Source organism: Drosophila guanche, unplaced genomic scaffold (assembly GCF_900245975.1).
Source record: "Drosophila guanche unplaced genomic scaffold, DGUA_6, whole genome shotgun sequence".
NCBI classification, from domain to species: Eukaryota; Metazoa; Arthropoda; class Insecta; order Diptera; family Drosophilidae; genus Drosophila; species Drosophila guanche.
Genome location: NW_022995754.1, coordinates 1103745 through 1116671, shown reverse-complemented (window position 1 = coordinate 1116671; position 12927 = coordinate 1103745). Strand labels below are relative to the sequence as shown.

The 12927-nt window shown below is 42.9% G+C and overlaps 3 protein-coding genes across 3 annotated transcripts in view; 1 reads left to right on the top strand and 2 right to left on the bottom strand.

Moving 5' to 3' along the window:
- Positions 1-12927, top strand: part of LOC117589306 (helicase POLQ-like) — a 41731-nt gene that overhangs the window by 15566 nt on the left and 13238 nt on the right. The window lies entirely within an intron of this gene.
- LOC117589314 lies at positions 599-4639 on the bottom strand. The gene is made up of 2 exons (XM_034281112.1): positions 4491-4639; positions 599-1431 (listed from the first exon to the last, which is right to left on the bottom strand). Exon 2 carries the CDS (start codon positions 1060-1062, stop codon positions 799-801), a length of 264 nt encoding a protein of 87 aa, XP_034137003.1. The 5' UTR covers positions 1063-1431; positions 4491-4639; the 3' UTR covers positions 599-798.
- On the bottom strand, positions 5014-10272 carry LOC117589311 (probable basic-leucine zipper transcription factor O). The gene is given in 4 exon segments (XM_034281109.1): positions 5014-5994; positions 6064-6186; positions 8757-8952; positions 10210-10272. Coding segments are annotated over 3 exon segments (1083 nt in total). The 5' UTR covers positions 8913-8952; positions 10210-10272; the 3' UTR covers positions 5014-5190.

Below are 12927 nucleotides of genomic sequence, written 5' to 3'. Positions count from 1 at the left end.
CCACACAGCATTACATTACAGATCGATCGTTCCGCTAATGTTTCGCTGCTTTAGATACTTAAATTGATAAAAATGTTATTTTTGGTTGTAACTTTTATTATAATACTGTCGGAAAATGGTAGCCAGATTAGGTCTGTGGTTGGTTGGAGACTTTACGAATTTCCGCAGCACATTCCCTGCCTTAATTTCCTTTGTTAAATGATTTTCTCTTGCCTTTTGTTTCACTTGAATTTCAACAAAGAATCGCAGCGCTGATGAATGTTCTCCCTCTTAAAAGTGTCATAACAATTTCAGTTTATTTTTGCATTAAATTTGAATTTTTATTCGAATTTCTTGTGATTGTTCTTGTTGCCTTTTGTCCAATTAGCCCAAATTCGTGCCAGCCTCACCCTAAAATCACTTCTGAGTCATTCTGCTCGCTCCGCTGTAATTCTTTTCGTTGACCAAAACAAATCCAAATGCAATGTAAATTTTGTTGTAATTATATTAAGCTACCCCCCACCACCACCACCCCGCCACAGGGCAGAAAAGTCGTTCAACTTGTTTTCTTACAGTTTCGCTCCTTATTGTTATTGTTTTATTGTGCTTGTTGCTGCTGTTGCTGTTGTTTGCTTTGCAACTGGTTCGATTGTATCATAAGTTTTTGTACATTCTCTTAACGGGGCGGAGCCTTGAGATGTTGCCTGCCTGCCTGCCTGCCTGCCTGCTGAATCGAATTACAATTCCGCGATACTTCGATACAACTTCGTGATTGACCTTGGGTTCTGTCTCTTTATCCCCAGTCGATTCAGTGGCTGTTTATAGGATAAAAAAGTTCACCACAAATCGAAACACCTTGCCCAAAGTGCTATTCGATGCAGCCCGCTCGGCGGTGTCTTCGGGCACTTCGGCACCTTCCACCAGATGTGCATCCAGTTGGGCCTCCAGCTCCGCGCCATAGCGTAGGATGTACCACTCGGCCACCAGGTAGACAATCAGCGTGAGGAATGCAAACTTTAAGTAAATCTTGAACACATCCAGCACATGGAGGCACACCTGATGGAGTATTACCCAAAGATCCATAATGTCTCTGTGAATCTTTGATCAACGATTGCGATTTTCGCATAAATGAGGTCGTCTCTCTGTGGCCCTCTCCTTGCTGCTGTCTTCATGGGTTTATTATGCAATTGTTGGCTTCAAATTTGTTTCTGCTGCTGCTGTGATGCTGCACATTTCGGTTTTGGCTCTGTGAGTGATGTCGCCTCCATGGGATGTTGTTGGTCTTTGGACTCATTTGCATTGGCTATGCGCTGCTTGTGGTGTTGATTTAGTTTCGTCTTTCATTGAGCGACGAGCAGAGGCAACTTAATTATGTTAATTTGTGTAGAGCATCGCATCGCCATTGATTTCGTTCACTCTCTTTCACTCTTTCTCTTCTTTCGTGGCGGCTCTCTGTAAAAGTTTAAACAAAACAAATTTCGCTTTAATTTGATTGGAAATTAATTTGAAACGAACGAAGATGAGTAAACAAATTGGAAATTGCGAAAAATTGCTGCCCAACAACTGGAGCAAAAGGTGTGACCACAAAAATGTGAGATAAATCCAAGAAATTGCTTGATTAGCATAGAAAATGGTTGTTGACAATGTACAGAAAGAGAGGCTCAGAGAAGGTCTTTGTGGATGGGAAATTTATGCAGGAGAGAAAAAAGAATGCATACTTACACCCTGAAGCTATCAAATTTGCATTCATTTTCACCCAAAACTCGAGCATTCATTGAACTGTGACAGTCCCAAAATAAGCCGCTTAAACCCCAACACAAATCTCTCAAGTAGCATCAGAAAAGTTAACCTCATCCCATTGAACTTTGCTGCAAAACGATGCCAAATCACACGTCAATCAATCGCAGATCAATCAACTTTTGCCCTGATAATGAACCAACGATTTGTGGCACCTTCAACGTTCCCCCATGGAGACTCCCCTTGCAGCGCACGCCACTGCCTCTGCTGCTGACGAACTGAAGAGACAAACTCCAGTCAAAACTGGCCAAAGAGATTGCATCTTTTTTGGATTTGAATACACTTGACAATCGCTTAACGAAAAGCGACTTAACCTTACCCCAAACGAAACCAGACAACCAGAGACTGGACACCAGAGCGACTGAAGACCAAAGATGAGAGCCTGCTCTTCAGCAATCCTCTTCGATAATCGCAGCAATTATACTAAGCACACAAATCAACTTCAGCTTCAACCGATGAACAGATTGACAGGCTTGAGAGCCGCGGAGAAGTGGAGTCTCTTCAGTACAGGGAAAAAACATACCATAACGAAATGGTTTACATTAATTTGAAAACGCATGCGAAATCCCCAAGTTGCATTGCAACAAAACAACAACAAAAAGAAGCAACAAAAAGATACAAAAAACCAGTTTGCAAAAATGATATACAAAGTGGATTGCCTTCGTCCCCGTACACTGAAGGAGAAGCTGGAGTGCCAGTGCGTCTCTTCCTGGCCATGCAAAACTTTTGTAAATGTTGAAGTTGAATTGTCGCATAAAATGGGAAAACTCAGGGACTCTGCCAGTCGAGACCCAAAGCGAAATGGTGATAATTAATGGACAAGATTTAAGACTCAACGACTGCTGCAGAGGCAGAGGCAAAGCTCTAAGAAGACTTCACAGAAGCCTCCCCGCTTGTACTCGAACTGGAAGCTGTAGCCGTGCCCGCAGCCAGATGATGACAAGATGACTCTCAGGTCTCGTCTCGTCGCTGACCGCTGGGATGTTGTGTTGTGTGTGCGTGGATCTACCGGTTTTTCGAGACCAGATACCTTGAAAGACCTTCTGACATTTTGCTGATATTATTACTCTTCTTTTTGTTTGGCTATGGGACTAGTTTCTAGTTTTTTGGTTGCTCTTCGCTGAACTTGGAGCACCTGTGGCACTTTTTGTAGCGATAGAACAGAGGCAGTAGCTGGAGTTTTTAGCTGTTCAATACGATATCTTTCAGTAAATTCTCCTGCACGTTTACTTCATTCAATGATCCATGGATCTTCCTTTCAAATACTCGTAAAATGCATCTTCCTTCCTGCCTTAAGATCTCTTTCTATTTCCCCTTTCTAGAGTATTCAAACTTCTTTATTCCAACACAAAATCCCTCTCTAGCCACAAATTGAATTTTCGCAATTTATTGAAAACAATTTCAACATTTTCAAGTCAAGTTAATGAAATAATTTGTGTTTCTGCCTCGCTCTCCTCTCTCTCTATTATATGTTATACTCTCTGTGGATCCTATTTCGTTTGGTTATTTTGCATAAAATTCGCGTCACATTGTAAATTATTTAGTTGCATATTAATTAGTGGACAATTCCCACACCGTAACGAAGAGAGAGAGAGAGAGAGAGAGAGAGAAATAAAACATAAATATTGTTCAAGAGAAGGCTCTCTTACATAATGGAAATGGTGTTAACTCGACTCCAGTTACCACTTCGTTGTAGCCATTATTATTATTGTGGTTGTCTTAGGACAGGGAGGAAACAAAACCGAATGTGGGTGACCAGCGCCAGGCAGGAAAATGTAACATTTAAAGCATGAAATAAATGTTGACAGAGTGCGGGCAGGGGCGGATATACTCACGAAAGTGTTACACAAAATTGTGTCAAACTTTGTTTTGGCTTTCGGTTAATGACTGAAATTGAAATTGACTTTTAATTAGGATTTTGAGTTTGTGCTTTCTGCTTTGATTTTGTTTCTCCGCTCATTTGCCTAAAGACCGGACCGGGCCGGGGCTCGAGCTCCGATGATATTTCCGCATCAAAGTTGGCGGCTTATTTCTTATGCATGAACGACTACGCAGCCATTGCGTAGGTGTACGATGACTCGAATATATATGTATCTATGTACCTTATATACATATTTGTGGTATATAATTACCGATCTGCTTGTATTTGATGCGGAAATTGTGTGCCTGAGGCGTTGGCATATAAAACTTGAACTACTTCTTCGACTCCACGCTGCTGCGAGTATTTCTTCCTAATTTGAATTCTAGTTATGCAGCTGGATGTCACGGGGTGTGAGAAAGGGAGAGCAAAAGAGAGGATTGTAACTGTATCTGTTCATGTATTTGTAGAGATTGGAATCAGTTCTCCCTAGACCTAAGATTCCTTTGTAGAATTATGTCTGGAAGATATCTACCATAGTTATGGACTGCCTTAAGATTACTTTTACAATGTGGAATATTTTATTTCTGCTTCACAGCCTCCTCGCATTCCCTGAAATTTCCGACATTTGTTTAATTTCAAGCCAACATCTAAGCCCAGTGAAGGGCGGCAACCAGCGTGTCTGTCTGTCTTCCCCTCCCACTTGGTAACTCCGTCAGCCATTCACCTTCCATTTGGGCCACTTTTTCGTGCACCGCTTCGCAGCCTCCATTTTCAGCTGACTTGGCACAATATTTATTTACTTCCACTCCCAGACGTAATTCGAAAATAATTCCACACTTTTTGCCATAATTACCGCATTATTTATCCACACTTCCGTAGGCAATTCATTTCCATTGCAGAGATGGTCTAATATCAATTTGGAAAGTTATTTATCAGAATTATTATTACAAAACGAGAAAAACAAACAAAAAAACCGGAAAGCTGATCTTTAGAAAGCAGTGGGACTGCAGATTGATGGGTTGAAAATACCCAACTGATCGTCAGAAAAATACCAAAAGATCAGCAAAAATTTCAGTTTTATAAAAAGTTACACACAGTTGCTTGTAACGGTGACTGCTTACTGACAAGAGTTGGTCGTTATGTTTGTAACGGTTATTCGTTGCACTGCTTGTGGTGCTGTTAACTGACGAGAGCTGGCTTCTATGCGTAAACTGCTTGTAACACTGCTTACTGTGCTGCTCACTGACAAGAGTTGGCTTTTATGCGCTAACTGCTTGCGACAGCCATTCGTTGCACTGCTTACAGGAAAGCCAGTTACTAAATTTTCAAATTTTATTTCTTGAGTGATTGGGTTTTAGTTACAAATTTAAATGAGTATGAAATGTGATTTGTATTTAACAATGATAGGGATGTGTGTTTTATATATGTACAAAAGATAATTTTGGGATACATTTGAACAGAGTCCAAAGCAGAGGTCACAAAGTTGGCGCCAATTTTGGTTTCATTGATTGTTTAATTTGATGGATTAAACAATGAGAACAGCAGCCGCCAGTTCATTCAATGGCTTCGATTATTTCATATTCTTCATCCAAAGAATGATCATAGTCGATGTTGTATTTATTTTTGATTTTACTCTTGTAATCCTTGAGTTCGGCATCGTTTTCAAATTGATTTGCGCTGTAGCGTTGCATTCCACGTGGATTGCTGTTGCTGTTGTTGCTGCTGTTGTTCTTCTTTTTCTGGTTGCTGTTGTTGTTTTTTCTTCGCTGATTGTTGTTGCTGTGTTGTGTGCGATTCCTAGATCTAGTTTGGTTGCTCTCTACTCTACTCTGTTGGTTAATTCTATTTTTCTGCTTATTGCTACTTTTACTAGAATTATGTTGCTGTTGCTTCTGCTGCTGCTGCTGCTGCTGTGATGATGAGTATATTGATTGAGGATTGGTACTGTATCTCATGCTACCTCTAAAACTATTTTTGGTCATTTTATTATAGTCGCTGCTATCTAGGATTCTATTATTGTTTCTGCTGCTGCTGCTAGTGCTGCCATTGCTCTGTGCTTGCTGAAATTGCCGCTGTCTGCCGCCTCGCTCTCTGGTTCCATTTGCTGTCCCAATCTTATACTCATCATCGGCCTCATATCATACATCGTTCTGCTGCTGCTGCTGCTGCTGCTGCTGCTGCTGCTGATTGCGCTCTGGAATGCGATAGAGTTCATCGTTGTTCTGGTAGAGCTGCTCGGAGCTGGCGCAGTTGACATTCGACCACCAATCGCACACACGAACAGCCTGATTGAAGACAGTGCCATTGGGGCAGAGGAAGGAGTATTGATGGCCAGAGTGGAGACACCAGTGCCAGACCTGCAGTTGCAACAAAGGGATAAGTTAGCTGAGATCTTAGATGGGTTTCTTCTACCCCGTATGGCTCACCTGACAACGCGTCTCTGTGTCCGCATAGTAGCCTGGCTGTCGTCCCTGGCAATTGAAGGCCAAACCCTTGGGCACCGCATCGTACGCAGGATAGTCCTCACCCGCAATGTAGCCATCGATTTGCTGCAACGATAATAATAATTCATACATACATAAGGGCGAGTTTATTTAATGGATTCTGCTGTTGTTGTGGGAATTATCTCATCGCTGGCACGACCTTCAGTTGGCTGGGACTGGGACTGGGACTGCGACTGCATTGAGGTTTTTGTTGCACATTGCTCAAGCAGCGGCAGCCCAAAATGAACTCTAAACAATCACAAAATTACAATTTGAAACAATTGCCACACAACACAACAAATCTAAAATGCAAATGCAACAAGCCAGCAAAAATCTGAACTCCAGCCAACAAAAGAATCAGCGAGTGTTGAAAATTTTGTGTGCACTTGCAACAGTTGCAAGAGGGTCCACGTATGTGACAACCAACTGTCAATCTCATGCGTACGAAACCATGAAAAAGCACAGCGCAAAAAAGAGGCAGAGGCAGAGACAGAGACAGAGACATCATGGATCACGACACACACGACCCAGCACGACCCTTCGCTCTGTCTCTCCATGCATTGGTTGCAGCCTCAATTGGTGGCATGTACGTGGCAGTACACACTCTCGAGTATGTTGCATCTTCTCTGCCTATCTTGATCTTGCCTCAATTTCTAATCTAAATGCAGTTGTGTTGGCTGTGTTACGCTCAAATAAATTCGCCTTTCATTTGTTGCCTCCTTTTAAGAGGGGTTCAAGTTTGCCCCACAGTTCTCTCCTGCTGTTGTTTTTGGGTTAATGCTGTGTTTATGCTAATGGAAATAGATGTTGGAATGGTAGTTGTGGGGGGAGATTGGTTATGGGCAAAGATTTGATGGCCTGGGAACTGGGATGGCGCTCGGGAGGAATTAATGCTCTGCGCTGAGCTGTCGTGGATTTATTTGTGGGAAATATTTGTCGTACTCTGCCAAGAGAATTCCCAAGAGTTTCAATTAGCTACAAGATTTCCTTAGACTTTATTTCAGCCACAAATTTCTCTCAGTGCTCCCTTCTGGCTGATGGGAGGGGGAAGGATGCACCTTCTGTCTCCCATTTCGCTGCGCTTGTTACTCTTTTTTACAGCCTTTCAGCTTTTCCCAATCGCTGGCCAATTTTCACGCTAATAACTTTCCTGAGGTTTTTAACATTTTCCAAACTGCAAACTGCAACAAAAGCGATTCGCAACCAGCAACTATATGGACCAGAGGAGGCCAGACCGCCCATTGGCTCAGTAACCCATAAAAAGGCAGACAGACAGGCAGTCCCACACTCCACATCCGCCCTGTGCCTGGTGCTCCCCAATTACTCCCCCACTCTGTCTGACGAGTCTCAACTCAACCTTTGGCCACAGAGCGTTTTCCTTTAAATACCAAGCCAAGAGCCAGTTGGAGATGTGCTCGAGGCCCTCTGGCATAAGAGTCTGCACCAACAAATGGAAAATGTAAACTGGAAAATGGTTAATTTTCCCTTGCATTTTCGCTGCATTTTCTTTCGGTTTGTGTTTGCCAAGCGCCGTCGAGGGGTAACCAAGGCTAATTGATAATGTAACACGAGCTGCCAGCAGATAGCTAAATCTCAGGAGCGATTCAACGAATTTTGTGTGCTCTTCGGGAAAGGAGGAAGTGTGTAAGAACTTCGTCAACCAATTGACTCCCTGCTAGACACTCTTTTTGAGCATTTTTTGGTAGAGTTCAAACAGAAACTTTAAGTGTAAAAGATTGCCATGGATTCCATGATATTTCTACCTGAACTTCAGTGCGAAGAAATCGCTTGAACTGCGCGTCGTGCAGCAGCGCCACTCGGTCGGTGTGCGTTTCTGCTTGACATTCTTCAGCTAAACTTAATCACTAACTAATCATAGTCACTCCTTGTAGTCAGGGTACACCAATGACGACACCTTCTTGTAGCGAGAGTGAGAAAGAGGGAGAGAGAGTGAGAAAGAGAAAGAGAATGAGACTGTGCATTGAGGGAGCATTTTGGCTTAGCTCTGGAAGACGTGAGAAGATGTCCAACACTTTGGCAGACAGGTTGTCTGCTTCGTGTGCTTGCGCCCCGCTGCGCTGCTGCATCCACCTCTCTTTCAGCTTCTTTTTTGTTGCACTTGCAACACTAGACACAACAACAACAACAACAACAAAAAGAAGATGTTAGCTGGTGAATGGAGTGGCAGCGAGGAGGCACAGGCTGAGGCACCTTTTTAGTCCATTTTTTGTGGGCAACAATTGCTATTTGTTGTTGCTGTGGCTGCAACTTTGCGTGGGAGTTTGCTGGTTGTTGTTGTTGTTGTTGCTGTTGCACGTTTGGTGGGTGGCTGCTGCTGCTGCTGTAGATTCATATCAAACTAGAGACAAATGGTGTGCGCAATCTTTTCTTCGTTTTTTCTTCTGCCCGAAATGCATGTAGGAAACAATCTCAGGTGACACTTTTCTTGGCCCCCCTTCAACCCAATGAAGTTGTCAAATCAATTCGCAGATATTACGATTAGCCAACAGCCAGCTAAAATTATTCAATAAGCCATTTCCCAGGCGCATAAAAACCCTTTTTACAGCCATAATTGTGAGCAATAAAAGACTCAAAAGATTCGAGGACGGCAACGATGACTCTTTACGATGACTTACCCCATTGACACAGTTCCCTGCGAGCAGCATCGAGAGTACTCCGAACACGATCATCAGCAGGCCGAGGTACGTGGAGATGTTGCTGGAGCGAGAGAAGAGGCTCCATTGCCCATGTCCCTCTCTGTGCTGCGGTGATTTGTTCGCTGCTGCCTCCATGATGTCTGTGATTTTTCGGGTTTTTGTATTTGGGGGTTTTCTGGCGGGAGGGTAATACGTAATTTAAATGTGATTTCTGTTGGCTTACTATCTAAAGATACAAAATGGAATCAAAAAATCAAAAGAAAACGAGTCGAGCATTTTAATTTTTAGAAAGGGAAATCTTTTGCCGTCGCATCTTCTGGTGTCTGGCATATAATTAGATTTTATATCTATATGTTTATGGTGACTCATCAGAGGGGGCCGAGGGTTGCAGGAGTTGCCACCACAACCGCTAATGGAGGAGCTTCAGTTATTGCTTTTCTTGGGCTGCTGCAGCTGCCTGTTTTTTTTTTTTTGCATTCACTTTTGTTGGCGTTCGAATGGCTGGGATGCCTTGCCATGGCTTGGCCTGGCTTGGCCCCAAATGAATCTTAATTGAGAATACTTCAAATTGTTAACATCGCATTTGATGGCTCATTCGGTTATGGTATTTGCTGTTTGCTGTTTACTGTTTGCTGCCATTGGGAAATGGTTTTTATGTCCTCTCGAGTTGCAATCATAAATTTGGGAAATGGAAACCAATATGGAAATTACATGCCAAATGCCTGATTAAGCTGCTGCTTTTAAATGTCCATAAATTGTTAATGTTTTTTGACTCCTCGTGAAAATGTCTGCCCAAACTGGAGATGCATAATATTTATCTACATGCTAGCGAATGGTTTGCTGAATTTGTGTTAATTTTGAAAAATTTTTAGCCATTAAAATGTAAGCACAAAGTTAATTTCCACTTATTTTCGATACTAATTTGGACAAATTTGAGACTGCTTAAGAATTTAGTTACTAATTTAAGCATTAATCATTGATTTCTTCATGATGTTAACCATTCAGAAATGTGCAATCCAAGACTTTTGGGAAGACAAATGAGAGTTTCCTATTGGCTGGCCTAAATACTTTCTGAAATTCTTAAAGCAGAATCATCTGGTTTTATGGTTTAAATTTAGTCCAAGGATTATGTTTGTTTTTCATCAATTCAACTCGCAGCAAACTAAAGTTTCCTTTCCTTAAAACTCTGCTTAAAGTTTCCATATCCTTTTTTGTATATTCTCATAATTTATTGCCACATTTGGTTGTTCGCTTGAGTCCAGTTTTATGTTTGTTTATGCTCCTCGTGGGAACTAATTTGCGTAATTGGTGATTGGATTTCTCGCAGCACACAATCTAAATGCCACGCACAAAAAACACACACACAAAACACACACTCGAAGATCGAAGTAGATCGAAGTGGCAGATCCCCGCGTATCTGATGTGGACTCACTTCAAAAACTTTAAACTGGAGGAGCAGAGAGAGCGTGTCTGAGGGTGCACGTGTTGCCGCGTTTGAAGTTGATGCAAAAGTTAGAAAAAAATTCGCATCAATTTTAGTTTTATACTCGAGAGCGTGTTGCTGGCTGGCTGCTCGGGGTTGTCCACGGGGTCTCCACGGCCAGATGGATGAGCGCACGAGGCTGGCTTAGAAAAATGCACAGCGTCATCATCAGCGCCGCTGGAATTGCCAAAGAGCAAACTCATCGTCGTGGCCCCAGCTCAAGCCAGAGCCAAAGCCGAAACCCAAACCGAAGCTCGGAAACTAAATCATCGTGGCGCTAGGCTATTGATGATGCTTCGTCTCATTTCGCTTCGTTTTCGTTTTGTTTGTGTGTTCGTTGCTTCGCCGCTCTCTCGCTCTTCGCTCTCATTCGTTTCTAAGCAAAGCCACCACGCTCTCTCCCTCTCTCTCTCTCTCTCTCTCTGTGTGCGGTTGTGTGCCCCTCTCTTCCACCGGCTTTTGTTTGGATCTTTGTTTGGTTTGTTTATGTCGCAAAGCAAACGCAAAAGCAATGCAAAAATTAGTGCGAATTTTGAGCTTATTGATGGTTCAGCCAGTCGGCCACTTGGCCAACTTAACGGCGATTCCGATTCCATTTAATTGCTGCCTGCTGCCTGCCACTTGCTGGTGCGAAATGTTCGCTCATTAGCGACGCATAAACGAAAGACTTGGGCAACGAACTCATCCGATTGATTGGCATTGGGTAAAGAAAAGCGAAAGGTAATAGCGGGAAAGCAGCAGAAACAAATGAGGATGCGACTTTAATGAACCAATAAAAGAAAAGTCAAAAAGATTAGGAATTAATGATCTCTGAGAATAAAATTCATTAAATTCTACACAATTTCGATTCAATGAGAGCAAAAGGAGAGCGGAATTTAATTCTGACTCAGAAAAGGCAGTGCAAGCAGTAAACAATCTCAAGAAGTGTAACAAGCAGCATTCGCCACAAGCAGTGCAATAACACATAGAGGAAATCGAAGCATAAGCAGTGCACGAAGGTCAGAATAAGTCTTCGTTTCCATCGTTCCCATGAAAGTTCCTTCCCATTTTGTAAGTAAAACTGAATGATGACTGACTAGGACTGACTACTATGGGATGGTGTCCCAAAGGATGAATTCTCCCTGTGTGCAAAGGGAATGTCCACTCCCAGCGGATGTTACTGTTGCAATTCTGCCTTTCTGCCTGTCACTGGCAGCATTTAGTTTTAAAATTATCATAAATTAAACTAATTAAAATAAAATGCTGCAATAAATTGTACGAAGCTGCTGCCTTTACAGCCTTTGGCAAGAGACATTCAGTTGCTCTAGAATTGATGCAGTCTCCGGTTCAGAGTCGCAGCAGCAGCAGCAGCAGCAGCCACAGCAGCCGCTCACTTTCAAAAGATGTGCAGTGGCAGTGGCAATCCGGTTGGAAGACAGCTCCGACGGCTCCATTCAATGAGCTTCAATAGAGCATTGAGACCTGGGACTGAGTCTGAGACACTTTGACTGGGCCAACGGACTGCTGCATTCTGGTTCACCTTCGAGAAAAGCAAAGCACTGGCAACACTCAGGCCATTGCATTGCCAAACGAAACGAAACGAAACGAAACGTTTCTTCGTCTTTCGTGGCTCTTGGAGCAAGTTTCGGCTGCAGTCGAATTGTGTGAGAAATTCCCTTAATCAGCGCAGACTTCGAGTGCAGTTTCTCGACTGCAAACAGAGACCCAAGTCTAGACGCTGAATATGGGCAACAGCCTGGTGTGCTTTATGGATTTGTACTTACTTCATTATCATTAGGCGTTGGTCGTGTGTGTCTCAGTCTGCTTGCCCAATTGTTTGTGTAATTTCAAGCACTAACTGATGGCCACAATCTCCACTCCACTCTGCCCCGCCATCAATTTCCGAAGATTTCACACGCTGTGACCGTAAATTATTGCACAGACCTTGACTTTTACACATTTGAAGGTAGCTCCATCACCAGTGAACGCTTCTTCATATTCTTCAAATTGGTCTAAAACGTGACGAAAACACTCATCAAATAATTATGGCTGGGGGGTAATGGCTTCCCGTTGTGCTGCCTGCCATCCACCATGTGACATGACACTTGTGGCCCCTCCACAAGAGTAAACACAATTTTTCATTCGTTATTTTTCCCATTCTTGTGTCAAGCGACTAATGCTGTAATTTATTCAATTTGTTTAGAAATGTTTTCATAATTAGACTCCAGAGCAGACTTCAGACTTCAGTCTCAATTCAGGGCCAGCACAGGCTTGACCTTTGAAGTGCGTTTCGTTTGATCTTCTCTGAATATCTTGGATATTTATAAAAGCAAAGGCAGAGTCTCTGCTTTGCCCCTCCTAAAGCTGCTGGATCATATCGGATTTCCTGCTCCTAATCACAGCGCACACCGAATGCAATGCAACTCTCCGCATTAATCCCCAGCCAAGTAGTCCAAGGTTTGCCCCAAACTCCGTGCATCCGTGCATCTCGCTCTGGGGTTCATTCATCTTTCGCTGCCCAAATTGAATGCAGAATCATTTGTCAATTGCTGAGACTCCCACAACACACACACACACACAACAAAAAAGAGACCGCAACAACAAAAACACACACAGACAGACAAATTTTGATGAACGCATTTCGTTCTCATTGTTCCGCTTGTGTGTGGTGCGTGTGTGTGTGTGTGT

Coding starts and splice junctions, on each gene's coding strand:
- LOC117589314 (XM_034281112.1), bottom strand. CDS start 1,062: ATGGATCTTTGGGTAATACTCCATCAGGTGTGCCTCCATGTGCTGGAT.